The sequence below is a fragment of the Diachasma alloeum genome, unplaced genomic scaffold (genome assembly GCF_001412515.2).
Source record: "Diachasma alloeum isolate Michigan unplaced genomic scaffold, Dall2.0 Dall_scaffold_00285, whole genome shotgun sequence".
In the NCBI taxonomy this organism is placed as follows: Eukaryota; Metazoa; Arthropoda; class Insecta; order Hymenoptera; family Braconidae; genus Diachasma; species Diachasma alloeum.
In genome coordinates, this window is record NW_021680424.1 from 217262 (window position 1) to 235300 (window position 18039).

General features: G+C 38.0%; 1 protein-coding gene across 3 annotated transcripts in view; it reads left to right on the forward strand.

Annotated features, from left to right (window-relative positions):
* LOC107038586 (opioid-binding protein/cell adhesion molecule homolog) overlaps positions 1-18039 on the forward strand; it is a 141074-nt gene that overhangs the window by 85664 nt on the left and 37371 nt on the right. For all 3 annotated transcript variants that reach the window (XM_029126145.1, XM_029126146.1, XM_015257769.1), the window contains one exon: positions 4782-4876. Coding sequence is in view for 1 of the 3 variants with exons in the window: in XM_015257769.1 (XP_015113255.1) it covers positions 4782-4876 (95 nt within the window). In the remaining 2 variants the exon portion in view is untranslated. The remainder of the gene's footprint in view (positions 1-4781; positions 4877-18039) is intronic.

An 18039-nucleotide genomic window follows, 5' to 3' on the forward strand; every position in this document is an offset into this window, starting at 1 on the left:
CGCCATTTCTCGACCCGCTCTTTCGTTTGAGCTCAAAAAAACATTCATATCTTGTCTGACATCTTTGCTACAAACTCGGGTCTTCAACTTGGGCCTTCAATTGAAAACCCAAACAATAGTCGAATTCATGGAATCACCAGAATTATTTCATCTCCTCCAGAGTTTTCGCAATTTAAAAATCATGATGTTACGAAATCCTCGAGTGATTAGCCCCTCGTGAAATCCTGGTATTTAAACTTCTCCCTAAACTCCCTTTTTCGCTCCAAGTCCCTCCATAAATCACTAATACTCCCCCCACCCACGTGACTGCAAATAATTTTCACCGAAATACTGACCATCAGAACCCATTTCTCAATAATTCACACTCGCACGAGAGAAACGTAAAATCTGAAATAACTCGGGCTAGAGATCTTATCGCCGATTGCATTACCAGTACCCACTTCACTTCAAATGTAAGTAACTTTTACCCTCAAAAGCGTACTCAGCTACCCTCCGTGTGACACTTATTTCCCCTTTTTTGCACTTCTCGAGCATATTGTCTTCCGCGACACTCTCATCGTCCCCCCTCCACCCCCATGTTATCCACCATTTCACTGTTCCATCCCTCTGGTGGAATCATCCCCTCTTCTTTCATCACCGCATACACACACACACACACACACACACACACACACGGGGTATATCCAAACTGCAAGTGACTTTATATAGAGTGAATGCCTTACAGCTCCAGGGCTGGCGCACGTTTTATTACTTTACGTGCTTGAATGAGTACCAGACGTCCGGATGGCTATTGCAACTTATATTACCCTTCTCGTATCAGACTGGCCTCCTCTCGTCTTACTGTGTCATCGTCGCGTACGACCTGGCCAGCGCGGGATGAGTTTTACGATTTTTTTCCTCTCGCTTTGAGGTTTATCTCTTTTCACTGATGGAGCATCGGTGATAATGGGGTAATTTGGTTTCCTTCTTGATGTAAACATCAACTTATTTGCGGACATGACTATTGGTTGAGATTTGGGCGTTGGGGGTTTCAATTCGAGGACGATTATTTGTACAGCCCGGGCTGTACCAAGCGCTCTCAAGTGTAATATAAGAGTCAAAAAGTGGAGGTTAAAAAATAAGGGTCGGAATATTAGGAAGGAATGAGGGTCAGAATGTCAGGTTTAAATAAAAAAAGAGAGTCAGAATATTAAGATCAAACCCGGCCTGATACAAAAGAATCATCTTCGAATTGAAATACCCATCCCCCAATTGAGTATAAAATAAAATAAAATAAAAATTGTAAAATTGACGAAATTACGTTATTTCGTTCCACGTGTCGATGACAGCTATTGTATGACATATTTGCGTGCCCCCGGTGAATATCCACACAATCTATATACGCACAATTTTATTACACCGACAGACTCAACAACCACTCGTTCCGGATGCATTATTTATTTTATGCGAGAATATGCCGTGCTATGACGAATTTATAGGCGCAAAGATTGATGGTTCGATGGGCGATGGGGGGATGATAGGGGAGCCTGCATATTTCGTAGCTGCGTCGGTCATATCGGTGGCACAACAGTGGCGTTGAAATAGTTACACACGAGTGAGCCCTCAACCAAAAGATCGTAAACTCTTTCATGGAGAAATTTATTCACTTTCAGTTTGCATTTCATTTTTTTTTTTATTATTTCGAGGGGCGGCAACTTTATTTCCAGTGAATATAAAACTGCATTTGAATTCATACGGGTTTCATAAGTGCCAAGTATCGATGAAAATCGTGATTATTTTTTCTGAAATTGAGGACACGGAGGAATAGGGAAATATTCTCCCTAGGTAGGAATTATATAGACTGGCGATGGAAACAGTGACTCAGGCCTGGGACGGGCTTGATTTCATCGTTCACTCGAGCCTGAAATGAGGGCGATTCAAGGGGCCGTTGCCGAGGTTCAGGCCCAGTCCAGGCTTTGAGTATTGAGACTCAGTACCTCAAGGCTTATTCGAGCCTCTGCAAGGCCTCAAAAATGAAAGTTAGTTTCGATTACATTCCTCAATTTTTATATCGATTAACGTTTCTGATGCTGATGAAACACTCGGAGGCGCCAGAAATGTCGAAATGAATTTTTTTTTTTTCACCCGGAGCCAAGCGGCAACTTGAAAATCCCAAATTTTTTAAAATAAAAATTTTGACAATGAGAAAGAAAAATATTGATTTCAGTGTAACATTACGGAAATTGCGAATGAAGATAATTTTCATCATTGGATAATGCAGTGTCTTTGAACTCTCGCCATCCCGACAGTGCGGGAATCCCCAAAAGAGGTTAAACGAGATAGATCAATGTTGGTAGTAGTGAACCGATGAAATAGTGGTATTCAGAGCGCTGAAGGAATCCCCGTTGCGGCTGCCTGATGAGGCTTGTTAGAGGGCCACACTAGCACTGCCACTGGTGCCCCCTCTCCGGCCACCTCTCACCCACACACATGTAACATTTGGCCTTTCGAGACCGAGGTGGGGTGAAATGCTTTCATAATGGTAACATAGGGGAACTATAATTCTGTCATATCCATCTAGTATAAACCCGCCGAGGATCCTCCTGGGAAATCCCTATCATAACGATAAAAGCTGTCAAAATATCAAAATGAAATGGAGCTGTTGGGGGTTATCGTAATTTCTGCCGGGGACAGGTACAGTGAAAACAAAATTTGTATCTTATTCTTCGAGCCTGTGAATTCTCCCCCTCTTGACCTCCCCGCAACGGGGCAAAATGGGTGGCCATATTGACTTTTTATAAAAGGGCAAAGAACAATCGTCCTAGTACCCCTTACTTCGGAGCAATACAATATTCGTGCTATTTCCGTGTAGAAATATGAGAATTCTCATTATGTTCGTGATATATTGTATTCGAATATCCATTGTTATCACCAATATCTCAAACAAACATCGACACGATAAGTTACGGGGCCACCTATTTCCCCTTGGGTATGAATGATTCTGAGAATCCTCTGGATTACTCATGTCCCTTCACCCCCCCCCCCTCGCTCATCGACCATTTTTCTCTCCACCAAAATGACTCTCGTGCTAGTCGGCGAAGCTTTTGTACAACCCCCAGAGGCACATACTGGTTTACCAGCTTTTCGTAGGCCCACCTTGAATAGGATATCGCGTGTTTTGGATAGATTACAAATGATGACGACCAAACTGATGGGGCGAAAAAGTCACTAGTGAGCTGGTGCTCTAGCCTTTATGAGGTAATGTGAGGATACAATGAGTTTTGTTGGATTTTAAGAATGATTTTTCCACATTTTGATTCATTATATTGGAAAGCGTCAGCCACTGGTTCGGGGCTGATGTAATAAAATACGAGTGACAGCTATCGTTTTGTTAATGGACGATGCGAGGGGAGGCTGGAGTAAAGATCTCTCAATCTGTCTCGCTATTGATGGAATTCACCAAGAGCTGTGACACACATGAAATCCATCATTCACAAACATTGAAAATCACTCAGTAATGCGATATCTCTTCATCGCATCAATTCTATAATAATATTTACGGTTGAATCGTTTCCGCTGTGTGCACAGGATCATCCGGAGTTCGTCATTGATATTTGATTTATTTTAAACGCTGCTGGAGTATCAATTCCGGTTTGTTGCTGGTAGGATCATCTTTTATGTTTTATTTCGTAATTTCAGTGCTGTTTGAGTGGATTGTATTATTGGAGTTTAATTTGCTTTATCAGCGGAAATTGAGGGAATGAATATCCGGGCATGTGGTCGATCTTTCTGCTTTATTGAAGCATTCAGAGATTCTTTCTCTATTTTCATATCCTTAGCCCAAAAAATGCAAAAATTTGGGATTTGCAACTGTCACGGAATCTTTAAATCATGACAAGATATCCGGATTATGCAAATTAATAAACAATTGCAATAAATGCTGCAACTATCGATAGCCAGGGACATTACCGAGGTACCTACCTAGAGCCAACCCATTCTGCCCCACGATGTGTGTTGGCCAGAAAATTGGAGACTTCGCTTCAAAATTCACTTCGACAAGATGACCAAATTGAGGGAAATAATTGAGGCAGAAAGACAAATGTTGTGGCAATCGATGGCCAGGAAACATTTCGAGGAGCCAACCTAAAACCAATCCGTTCTGCCCCACGATGGCTATTGCCCAACAAGTTGAAGAGTTTGCTTCAAAATTGAAGATCTAGTTCCGAGCATTTTTCGCCTACGACTTCAAATATTGGATTTTCCTTTTAGTAATCAAAATTGGAGTACTTCACCCTCTCGTTGGCACTTCCCCCCCCCCCTCTTGATTAAGATGCCCTCCTCCCCGTGAAGTGTCGTTTGCTGACGTATGACACTTGGAGACACGAGTGCCGCAACTTCTGTACTCTACGAGTTGATCTCATTACCCAGTTTGCAGTCATACTCCCTATCCTCCACAGTCGCAATGAGTGTGCACTCGAAAAGATGCGTATGAAGTATACTGTAGATATGCACAAGAGTTGATGGAATTTCTACCCCTCCGGAAGTTTGTGAATTATGCTGGGAATGTTTGGTAATTAAATTTGCTGAGGAGGAATGGGGCTGTGGACCAGTGAAAAGCTTGGGGAAATTTTCAATGAGAAAACTAGGCAGGTGAGCTTGTTCTACACGTACGGCTCTAGAATAACTGAACATCGAAAATTGTGGGGCTAAATGAATCACCAATTGTCCTATTTTCGTAGCTGTAATTGGAGATGTGACTTCTGAATGTTTTCTGACTCGATGTTTACATTTTTTGCTTGCAGATCCAAATTTCAGGGAGCCCATCAATAATGTCACAGCCTCGGTGGGACGGGAAGCTATTCTGTCATGCATCGTTCAGGAGCTCGGAGCTTACAAGGTAAGTGATTAATCCGGGAAATTTTAAGAATTCAAAGCTGACGGGAATGTTGCAATTGCATAAAACAGATGGCATCTGTCGTTCAACGGTTCACACTGCTCCATTTTGAGGGGTGAATTTGAATCATTTAGGGTACAGCTTCCTATTCGCAGTGTGGTCTCTGAAAAATTCAGAAACATCCATCGGGCCATTGAGCTGCTCGTCTGTGTTTCATGCATTTTTGTGTTACAACGGATTTTAAAGTAAAATAGTTTCGTTCGGAAGTATCCGTCGAGGATGACTCGTCTTGTCTCAGCCGATTTGAACTTGACGGCAGAATGGAGGAAGAATGGGGCGGCGGAGGACTTTTCCTGTGCTGCATTAGAATTTTTTGTATTTGTAGATTTAGAAGTGGATGAGGACGAATAATTCCGATGTAGCGCAGGAGCAATTCTTCGTCGAGGCAATACAATTTCAGTCTGTTTTGGACAATTGAAGAAACACCATTGATTTCCCAGAGAATAAAAGAGGTTTGCGGACTGTCATAGATTTTTTTCAGCGCCCTATTTCAAAAATGCAATGTTGAAAATTTTTTACTGAAATTTCAAGGAATTTTCTCATTGAAAATTCATAATTTCATTCAATTTTCGTTGAATTATTCCGGGAAAGATGAGGAAAAATCAGCAAAATTCAGAGCAATCTGTTCTTAAATTAAAGATTCCTTTGAATTCTCAGGAAAATCGATAAAAAAAATTCCTGGAATTTCAAGAATTTTAAAGGAATTCCCTGAAAATTCAAGGGAATTTGACCCTAAATATTCATTTTCACTTAAAAATTCACGTAAATTGCGGAATTTTAATTATTTCCTTCGCTCCTGAATGCTCTAACATATCAATTAGATCATTGAGCATGTTCTCCCATTCATAAATCACAAATGTCGTCATAATATGATATTTTTCACGAAGAAAATGTCACTCACAATGACTCACTCGCGGTTACTTTTTGATCGTTCATACTGATTGCACTCTTCCCCCCATGGAGCGCAAAATCCAGTGAATTTCCAGTTCGTCGATCAGGTGAAATCAATGTGTAGACAAATTCATCGGATTTTCCTACCCGCTATTCCGTAAATCCATTTCCGGACATTTACGCAATATTGTGGATAGATCGCGCGTAACCAGAAGGAAAAAATTGTTTGAATATAAATAAAAAGATGTCGCTTACCGCAGGTTTGAGATAGAAAGGAGAATGAAAAAAAAATGGGTGGAAGCATACAGTTCAATCGTGATGAAAGTCTCTTAATGTCACATTGACGTCAAGTAAAAAGTGAATTATGGATTCTACGGGTATTCCACTCAACGGCCTATATATTTCTCGCGATATTTATGCGCCTGTGGCACGAAATATTAAGTTTCGTCATTACTTCGTCATTCTGACATTTGTATGCTTGGGGGGAAGGGACATGGGTTTCCGATGGACGAGGTTTTCAATGACTTATAGCTGGTGATGTTTCAATTTTGGGGACGGCATTGATGGACGGAAATTCAATAGGTTGCTGTAGTTTTTCATTACTTGGAGAAGATTTCGCTGTTTAAGTCCCTGTTGAAACTGAATTATTTCAAGTAAACGGCTGATTTCAGTCGAAAATGCATTGAAATAGATTTTTATTCATTTATTTTCTTCAGGAAACAGTAATTGTTTTATGAAGAATATCCCAATGTCCCTCCGAATTTCCTTCAATCGTGTATAATTCATTTTATTAAATTGAATATGATTTCTTTTCAATTAATTTTGTCAGATTTTTAATTTGGTTGAAGGTTATCATCATTATTATTCTTATTATCCCTTTCTTCTGGACAGCCGATTGTCTTTTTTACAGTTCTATCTCTCCCCTCAGGCCTTTGATAAAATGTTAATAGAAAAATTTTATTTACACATATTCGAATGAATCTGAAACATCACATTTGAAGAAACCATCGGAAAAATCACTTTCAGGGAAATTCATGAAAAATTCGAAATTTTCAACAATCATCATAAAAATCAAATCAACCAATATAGCTATCGTAATCGTCTTTTAACTTCGACTCAATGGCATTGAAACAAACATTTTAAGCTATGATTGAATTCATTTGAAGCATGATATTCAAAGATAACCCCGGAATTCTGATTTTCAAAAAATACAACATTTTTGCAAATTTTCAAATTAATCAAAATAACGATTACTACTATCGCCTTCATCTTCGAACTCGGTCAAAAGGACACCCAGACAAATTTTTCAAGCCCTCATTCAATCAATTCAGAACATTTTTTTAGTTATCGTGGGACAACCGATTTTCGAAAAAATTCAAAAATTAAAAAACTAATCGATGAATTAAATTCTAATTAATTAAAAATTAATAGAAAATCTAAAACCTAAATCTGAACGATTACAAAGCTTCCATTCGAAAGCAAAAATCATGCATTGGAGGAGAAAAATCCGCAAAAAGTCTAGTAATCTAAAAAAAAAAAATCTTCCCTTTTTCCCTCGACTCCAAATTCCCCCGAAAATTCAGGCATTCAATGCTCTGTATGGACATTATACGGTCCAGTTTAATCACCCACTAACCATGACACAGCACCCCACCCCCGAACCCCTTGATCTGAGGGATTATTATTCAAACAGCCACTTTGCCACAATATTCATCAAAAAGATACGATAACTCGCTTACTTCTGTGGTTTATATCAACACAACTGAAATTATCCCACACACACGGACACGCGGAGGGTGGGGCTCAACTAAAAACCAGTGTAGGCGGCGTGGAGGGGGGGGAGGGGGGAGAAGGCTCGAGGGGGGATAGACTCTTTGAGTCAACCATAGAGTTTGCGGTTAGGTGGTTCGTTGCACGCTCTTGGCCGCAGTTTAAATTCCCATTCGGTGTGTTACGTGAAACATGCGAGAATGGTGTATACGAGGGCAGGTAACAACGCCTCAGAAATTCAAGTGCCCCTCTTTCTCCCTTCTTTACTCATATTTCCATCCATTTTCCATATCATTCCGAGGGAAATGTGAAATGTAGTTGGGGTTTATGGGGAAATGTTGAGGTTGATGGTGAAAATTAAATTCGGGGAGGAGAATTACTCGAGTGATGATTGAATGTCATTTTTTTTTCGGGTTTACTAAGTTGTTTTTGCTCAGTCCAGGGTTCTGTTATTATTTTTTACTGTGGGAACATGGAAATTCTCAGTGTGAGAAATATAATGCAGGAGCATATCCGCTAACATGTTAATTTTGAGAATAAATTAAAAACTATGACGTGCTGGATGGAAAAAATCTCGTCGTTCAGTAGTAAAAATTGGTTAAAAAATATAGCGTTTTTAACACTTTTGAAAATTATTTTTTCCTTCGTGCATTTTGAACTGTTTTGTCCGTTAAAAATTACCATGTTAAATCGCAAAAAATGAATTACACGTCACAAACGTTCGGTTAGAATAAATCAAATTATTTCTTAAATTTCGTGACAGTCGCCATAAAATTTTAAAGAGTTTTCACCGCAAAAATTACTGACTTTAAGACGTCTTAATTTCTTACACTAGTATTTCCAGTGATTGTCAGAGAAAATTCTCGATTTGAGTTAAAAAAATGAATGAAAACTCAGTTCAATTACTCCATGAAAATTGAAGCTATTTCCTCTCCTCAATTCCACCTGAAAAAAAATCAACTCATTCTGGGAGTAATCTGACAGACTCACCAATTCGATTTAAAAATCGAGATGACATGTTTCCCTCGAGTTGAAAATGTGACTGTGACGTACAGAACTGATCAGAACCGATCTCCAAAGGTTTTCCCCAGCTTTTCTCGTTTCTCTCGCTGGAGTCAATTCAATAAAAACGGCGAAATACAATGGCACATAATACTGCAGCAACGTCGCAACGCACCGTGCAACCAATACATCAGACATCATTCTAGAAATTGAAATGTAATAAATCTATATGAAATAAACACGGCGAAAACTCTGGCTTTTTGAGAGGGCCCTTGAAAGCCCCTTCCAGTGGCAATTCCTTTCACGGGATACAGAAGAATACTCTTTCATCTCGTCCAACCGAGAATTTCGATGCAGTTGGATATTTCCGAGGGGCTCTAGGCACTGAATTCAATGGCCCCGAGATGGATCGATTTTTAAATAAAATGTGAATATTTATTTTCACTCCTAAAATTATTCCATTCATATAAAAATCATAAACTTTGTAAGGCGCCCCATTTTACGTCGGTATTTTCATATATATTTGATGAGATTATTCTCTCAATCACGGAAAATGCTCTCGATCCTCTTCCCAAATTGATAAGCCCTCGACATAAAATTATTCTCCCAATCACGAAAAATACTCCAATTCATGAAATTTTCCTCTTTCATTTTAAATTTAATATAAAATATTTCTGCTCTCGAATGCTCGACGCCTCCATCTCCCAAAGATGACTGAACATCTAGAAAAATTATCTCCCGAGTTGTACTGAATTCAATAGTTTCGAGATCAATTTTTAAATGAAATGTGAATATTCATTTTCACTCCTAAAATGATTCTATTCCAGTAAAAATCATGAACATTACAAGACAACCAATTTTGCCTCGGTATTTCCATCTATATTTAATGAAATTATTCTCTGAATCATGAGAAAACCTCTCGATCCTCTTGACAAATTGACAAGCACTAGACATATTTCCTCCCTCAATTCGTAAAATTTTCCTCTTTCATTTTAAATTTAACATTAAATATCCCCTGATCTCAAATGTTCGACAGAGTCGAACTTCTGGAGTTGAGTGCAAACCGAGAGGAATTATCCGGCGAGTTTTCCTTTAGTACCGATTCAATCTAAAATGTAGATATATCATAAGTAGCATGACCTACTACCAAGATCGTCAAACCGTCAGAACGAATGAAAAATGAGGTAAAGAAGATGATATAAAAAAGTTATACATTTTTATTCTTACTTTTTCTCAGCTTATTGCACTCTTTTCACGTGAATTCCGTGACTTTATTCAAATTCATTACTTAATTAAACTCAGCTGAGGGAATGAAATATGAAGTGGAACCAGGCACGGGGTATTGAATCAACGTAACCCTGAATGTTGAATCGGCTCGAGGAGCTAACGTACACTTTTTAAATTAATAGAATCTTTTGTTGAACAAAGAATAATCTGACTTGCCGTGAATTTCAGCTTTGGGTTACGTCAGAAGGTCGAGGAGATTTTTGAAATTATCGAAATTTTTATCATCATGTTACCATTGGAATCTTCTCTGAGAATTTTCATCCCTACGATTACATAATTGTTATATTCATCCACTTAAATTTGTCATTCAATAGTGGAGTTTAAAAATTTTCCTGAGTAAAGTGTGAGCGTCTGACGTATGTCTCACATGACCTACATCAATAATCTCTCGAGAACTTCTATTTTTAATAAAGTTCATTCCGAAATAATCCTTCCACGTGACCCATATCTCTCCGAAATTGATAAATCAGGGGAATCCTTCGATTTTACGAATTACGATTTCAAGAACGTGAATTACTATTCTCAAAATTGGAAATCAATTCGGTTTGGAAAGCACCCATAAAAATCACAATCTACTGATTTTTTTCCTGCAAAATATCTTCTCCTGAATACTTCTATTTACAAAAATGCGAAGAAGGATCAGTTTATCAGTCGATAATATTCGCTTTTCTCAATGAAGTAATCAGTTGAAAGTACTGAAATTAAGTCATAAAAGTACTAGCAGAAAGTAGTGAAGCTACTTTCTCTCAGTACTATTCCTACTTGATCGGCAGAGACGGTACTTTAAAGTGGCCGTACCGCCAGGGGTCTGCGCACTCCTGCTGCGCAGAGGAGCTCACACAGTGGGGGAAGTCGACTTCCCCAACTGAAATCTTACAGAGGCGAAATCCTAGAGAACTTCCCCTGCATTCGAAATATTGAAAAAAGATTCATTGAGCACTAGTGGAAGGTTTTCCACTATGAATTTCAAGTGGATGGATATGTGTGTCGATATTTACTCCCGTTTGATATCACGAAAATTGAAATAAATAAAAGCGGAGAGTGCGAATGACAGGGATGGGAAAATACAATAATCGAAGTGGCGAGAATTGATTTGAACATGTGATTTCTCGTCACGGACGATCACTATTATTCTCCTTTGGAGGGAAAATTGATGAATTAAATCAGTTTCGTTGGAATGACGGGCGAATTTCCAATGAAAAACATCAATTTCCGGTCGATTCTGTCCCATTGTTCATGAATATAGTGAATGATGAGGTTTTTGAAGGTTTAAAAAATATCTTTCAAGGTCAAAGAGACGAAATATTCAGTTTCACGACAACTGATGGAGAAAAATAGGTCGTAATATTGATGACAGATGCCCGAGGAATGGCTCATTGGAAAGGTGGGGAAATTTCCGATGAAAAATTCGGACTATTCAGTCCCAATAGTCCCGGAGATATTGACTAATGAAGTTTTCAAGGTCAAAAAAAGACTTTTCAAGATCAAAAATAGTAATTACGGGGAATAGGTCGTCATATTGAGTTTTTCAGCGGAAATAGCTTCGGCTTTTCAACGAACTTGAGACGGCTCAAGTATTTTTAAATTTTTCAATGGACTAATTTTGCTACTCTGAAGTTACTTGAGACATATTCATTCGTAAATACGAGAATCATTGTTACAATATTCACTCGAACGAGCGGAGAGAGAAATTGAATGTACACAATAATTGAATTATATGGAAATAAACTCGAGAATCGTGAGCCCAAGCTGTCCGCTTTTGAAGCTTCATTCTGTTGATTATAAATGGCTTGGCGTTACTCATATTCCTCAGTGAATGTGTAACTCGATATTAGTCTCTACAATAGAGTGTTTTGCCGGTACTGTTATCATCAAAAGTTGCGCTTTTCATTGTATGGAGATATATGAGATAATTCGATAATCCCAGAATTTCAGTATCGATTACGAGCGCACAATTGCCCCGAGGGGGTCATTTCACTGTTTCACGTGGCGAAAAAATTTCATAAAATTCGACATTTTTGCTTCCGAGTGGGGAAGCTTTGTAATCGTTCAAATTTGAGTTTTGGATTTTTTGTGTGATATCGGCCTAGTGTGATTCAGAAAGCTAATGAATGGATGGAATTAAGTCGTTCTTTTATAATGTAGGTATTGCTGAGCCTAAATTGAGAAAATTACCATGAGGTGGTAAAAAATTTTGAAAAAAAATCTTATTCAATTTAATAAAATGAAAGAAACAATGAATTATGCGTGATATTGCTAATTTATTAGTAGAAATAACGATACATCATTAGAAACCCAGGAAAATTTGACAAGTCGTTTTGCCCCGTAGAAAAATTTTGGCTTCAATTTCGAAAAAAAATTTCGTAAAATAATTGACATGAAAGTACATTCAAGAATCAGCATAACCATTTCATATGGAATCTTTGAATGAAAAGCACATAAAACAGAAAAATTCTACATTCGTTATTCATTTCTCGGTTACGCTTTTCCGAATCTGTCACGAGGTATCCGGGGACCAGCACAAATATAAATTGATCCATTCGTTGTAGTCGTTTCAATCCTATAGGACAATATTGAAAGAGACATGGAAACCGATATTCCAATGCACTCAGATACTCCAATTGGAGTAGCAAAATCACTGGTGAAATGGTTGGACATATTTTTTTTATGTTCATCCTTTATATACGATTTATTTATAAACTGAGGATAATCGAAGTTTTACTGCCTCGGGGGAGTGGGGTAGTTTATTTATTTCTTCATGTTTCGGGGCGGGCGGGAGGAGGGGATGGACTTATGTGCAGTGTCTCCGCCTTCGGTTGCCCCTGGGGGGAAAGATGTTGCTTGTTTATTTGAGTCAGCGAAATGTCCCTTTCACGGATGTCAGTTTATTAAACTCTGGTTTATTGAGTTGGAAGTTTTAATCGGGGAATTGAGGTATGGAAATACAGTAGAAATACTAGTTTCTATAATTGAGACACTTTCATTATTAAAACATGCCTAAAAGTTTGGCAATGTCTATTTGCACGCTTCACGGCAAATTTTACCTTGGATTCACGGTAGATTCTCACTCACATCTTGTCTATCTGTAGATATCTGCTAAAAATCCGCATTTTTCCCGGAATAACATTTCGCCATTTGTTACCACTATTCGTACAGTAAAATTTGTCACGATTTTCGAGGCAATTTTTATCCACCTCGCCTCTCTGTGCATTATTTACGTAGCGCGCGCTCAAGATCCTCGGATGAAACACCTCAATTCATCGGAAGAGGCATTCCACCCGATCCCTCTCCACTCGCACAAAGCGTAATTCACACTCCATAATGGTGTTGGTATCGTTTCCCCCTGTAACGTCGTTAGAGCTGTGCAAATACGGCAATACGAGACCCCCATCCGAAAGCCCAGTGATAGTATTTCCCTCGAACTTCCGTGGAATTTCCTCCCAAGTATAGTTTTTCAATTTCACCTCAGCCATCAAACTTCATCGCGTCATCACTCCGAGGCCCAATGAATTTCGGGAATTCTCATGCAGTGAGAATTGAACACGAGTATTGGTGATGAGCACGTGAGTGCAACGTGATATCATGGACATTCGAAGCGGTTGTGGATTGAATTACTCGGGAGAATTGCGGAGCCGGGCAATTAGTATCAAGCGAGTTTTATAATCTCGGGGGGATTCGGGTGGAACTGGTGGGGAGAAGTGGAGTGGTTATTCTCGTGTTGATGGATTGTAAACAATGATGACTGGGTCATGGCAATGAAATAATTCGTTTTTTTTGGGTAGAATTAACCAATTTAATTTAATTTAATTTAATATTTAAAAAAATTGAATTAATTGAATTAATTTAATTTAATTTTTGGAGGTTCTTAGCTTGAATTTCTCCAAAGAATATTTGATTTTTTCACGATAAAATCTGTGTTGCCAGGAAGTATGATAAAAAGTGGTAGACAGCGATGGACGATACGTTGATTAACAACAAATTCAGTTTTTAGTCGAGAGCAATAGCACGTTTCACTACAACTGTTTATAAATAATTTATAGATGCTCGTAATTTCCAAAAATTGCAAGTTTTTAATTATTCCAGCAATCTTCCTCTAAAAATGAACTTTCCATTTTTTATTCAGATTTAAAAAATGTTTTCTAATCGTTCAATATCGAGATTCAAATTCAGATCTGCAAAGTTTAAATGAAAAAATCATTGTAAAATGTCCGGAAAGTATTTGGATATCCTTAAGGAGAAAAATGAATAAAATTTCAACTTTCAAAATTGTAAATTCCTGAATTTATATGAATTCCCAAGTGAAAATGAATATTCTCTGCGAAATTCCCTTGAATTTTCCGAGAATGTCTATAAGATTCTTAGAATTCCGTTCATTTTTCCGCAATTTACCTCACTTTTTATTATTTTTCCGGGAATAATAACTGAAATTTAGTTCTCACGGCTTTTTCCATGAAATTATGAATTTTCAACGACAAAAGTCCTTGAAATTCCGTGGAAATATGATGTATTAGTGCCGAGTCCTAGAAAAATTCATCAGATGATAGTTCTGGTGATGTCTCAGACCCCATCCAAAGGTGAAAATTAAGAATGAACCCCATCCCAGCTCATTTCCCCGGGATTTCTCTGTCGTCGACATTTCGTCGGTACTTTAAACCCAGTGGGAATACTTCCCCCCATGATACAAATGCTCCTCAGACTGACAACGCTGCGCTTAATTACCTTAATATCCTGCCATTATGGCGACTCGGTGCATCTTACATTTGCAATCTCAGTCACTAATTGCGTACTAAGTGTATCGTTATTAGCCATGACCTCTGTCTCTCCCTTCAACACGTTACGAATTCCGCATGAATTCAAATCTCCAGTCAAATTACCCAGCGGTGGAACGAGGAATTTAATTATTTCGAGATTGTGCTGAATGAGAGAATCGTTTAATTATTGAAAATTCGAGGGTTTATCCGCGATTCCTGTGAGGCGCCTAGTTTCAGTAATTAATCGAATAGGGCGGGAACGTCAACACCATTTTTTATTACGAGATTTCCCCATAATTCCTCAACTCTTCACTTAAAAACTTCTCTCAAAACTTGTCCATTTCATTTTTCCATCGTCCTAGATTGTAATAGCTCTGAATATTCAGTTTCAAAACAACTTTTCAAATATTTAATCCAATTAATTGATTAACAAGAGGGAAAAGAAAATATTTTGATAAGCATTCGAAGATTTGTCGATAGTAAAATTTTTTGAAACTCGTATTGAACATCCGAGTGAATTAAATCTATTAAATATCTTGTTGTTAATTTGCAACTCTGAATTTTCACAAATGTTGTACATCCCCGCATTCGCATTATTATTAAAAAAACTGCCCTCTATTGTCCGCAGAAAATGCCAGGGGAATGATGTTTGAAAAAAATCTAATAATTTTTTTTCCCCCTTTCCCAAAAAGACAATATGGCATTAAAAAAAATCCATTAATTCCTGATTGCAGCGGAAAAACATTTTCCCATTTTCCGACTATCTCTCCACCATAATCTTCATGACTCTATTTTTGTTCGCCGTCCCCACTATTCCCCTGTTTACCCATTTATACGTTTTCCGTTTTTTCAACAAGTGTTAAAGGCACAGATGAACATCAGAACTCGTAGAAATGGAACATTCGTATACACATCCACTCGTGCAATGTTTTAATTACCTCATTTAACTTAGCTCTCTCTCTCCTGGATATGGTGTACCCTCTCACCGCTGCCTCTGATGGAACTTGTATATGTGCCAACGCTTTTTCACATTAATTACATTTCACACCAAAGTGTGGAAATGGTGAAAAAAATAGTGGAGATGTAACTTGTGAATTTTAGATGATGAGAATCAGATTTGCGTTAATTTTCATTTTTTCTGCTGTTTCGTGACCCCATTTTTTATTTATCATTTAATTCCCCATCGCGGGAGGAGATTTATATCATATATTTTTAATTAGGGGAGGATGGGGCAAAACGGCCCCCCTTCAATCGTCAATATTTTCCGATTCAATAATCCGATTGGGATGAGTTAGAGCTCGTTTTGAAGAATGAAAAATTATCTTCAAAATGAAGTTGAAACTGGGAATTTTCACAATGTCATTCACAAGTTATTGACAATTGAAGGGGGGCCGTTTTGCCCCACCCTCCCCTATTTATGGTATATTCAGGGTTTTAATTACACAAAAAAAAATTTCTTGAATTGAGTATATTTCATACTCTAATGGGGGACGGGTATTTCAATTCGAGGATGATTATTTCGTATGAGCCCGGGTTGCACCAAGCGCTCTCAACTGTAATATAAGGGTCAGACGCTGAGTGTGAGAATATGCGGGTCAAAAAGTGGAGGTTAAAAAATGAGGGTCGGAATATTAGAGTGAAAAACTGAAGGCCTGAATGGAAAGGTGAAGGAATGAGGGTCAGAATGTTAGGGTTAAAAAAAAGAGGGTCAGAATATAAAAGTCAAAAAAGTGGGTGTCAGGCAATGAGGGTCACATAAGGGCTAAATACTGTGATCAAGCATAATATATGACTTATATTTAGACCCTCAGTGCCTGACACCTATTTTTTTTACTTTTATATTCTGACCCTCATTTTTTAACCTCCACTTTTTGACCCGCATATTCTGGCACTCAGTGCCTGACCCTTATATTACGCTTGAGAGGGCTTGCTACAGCCCGGTCTGATACAAAAGAATCATCTTCGAATTGAAATACCCATCCCCCGATTGAGTATAAAATATACTTTAGTCAAGTGTATTTTTAATCCTTCTTGTGGTAATTTACTTGGGTTATTTCGAATTTTCTTATGAGAAAATGTTCTTCCATTATCTCTTGATGATCAACAATTACTCTCAAGCCTCTACTTACCCCCACCCACCCCCCAATCGATAATATTAATCCAAAGCCTCCGAAAATCCACAAAAACAATTTCCCCCTTTAATGAGAAAATTTCGGAAATCCGGATTACGGGTCCATGAATGATGCTGGGGCTGCAGCGAAGACTTCAGTCGACTTCAGTCGACTTAGTGCAGCTGTAGTGAGTCACAATTGTCGATAATACCCGAGAACTGTCATTTCGCGATGATAAATTCATCGGTAATTTAATTCCTTTTGTGTAATTGATGAATTCATGCTTCAAAAATTCGTTAATTAATATCGGACGGATTTATGTAATATTCTTTTATTGCTTCCCGATACACATTAATTTGTGTAATAACAGTGATTTAATCACCGGGGAATAACTCATTAAATCTCGTTACGAGGGATATTATTTAATGAAGCAATTATTTCAGTTATGATGCAGCAATCAATTTTTTTTAAATTTCGTAATGTTGATATGAAAAATTTAAAGATGGTCATGATATTTTCATTCAAAATCACTTATTTTTGACATGATTTTACATTTAATGGGAGATTTAAAATGACTAAAAATAATAAAGACAAAATGAAAATTAAAAAACTTAAAAATAAAACCAAGAAAAGAAAAATCCTGAAATTAAAAATTTTACAAAATAGGTTTTTCCTACATAAAGGTGCAAAATGGCTCTTAAATTGGTGTTTATAATCGGCATTTAATCAATAATTCATCGATTTCATTAATTTCCGTGGAAAGGAAGAAAAATAAAAATAATAAATTCCAAAAAATCCTAAAATCATCACATTAAAATCATAATGATTCATAAAGTCAATTTGTCACAATTTATCCGCATCAATTGCTCATAAACCCAAAAGGCCCTTTCCCTGGGATTCCATAAAAACCAATCGCAATACTGAAACTGCAGACAATTCCAAAACCCCGGCATTGTAGCACTAAAAACCCGAGTACGGAGCACATATCTATCCACAATATTGTTATCGCAAAAATGAACAACCGAGTAGTTGGGGGGTTGGAATAAGAGGATGGGCCACAAACGTATTACGAAATTGTGGCAATTATATGGCAGTAGTTGACCTGCCGTGGGCCAATAAAATTTAACGATTAAAATTCAAGCCAAGGGCTAGAGTGGAGAGAGGACTAGTGGCTCTCGGGATTGTTACAGGGAGATATCGTCAGTGCAGAGAAGTAGTCGCACCGCGGCCCATATCCACCCTTTCTCCTCTCCCTCCGCTACCCCTCTACCCCCCCCCCCCCCCCCCCCCCCCC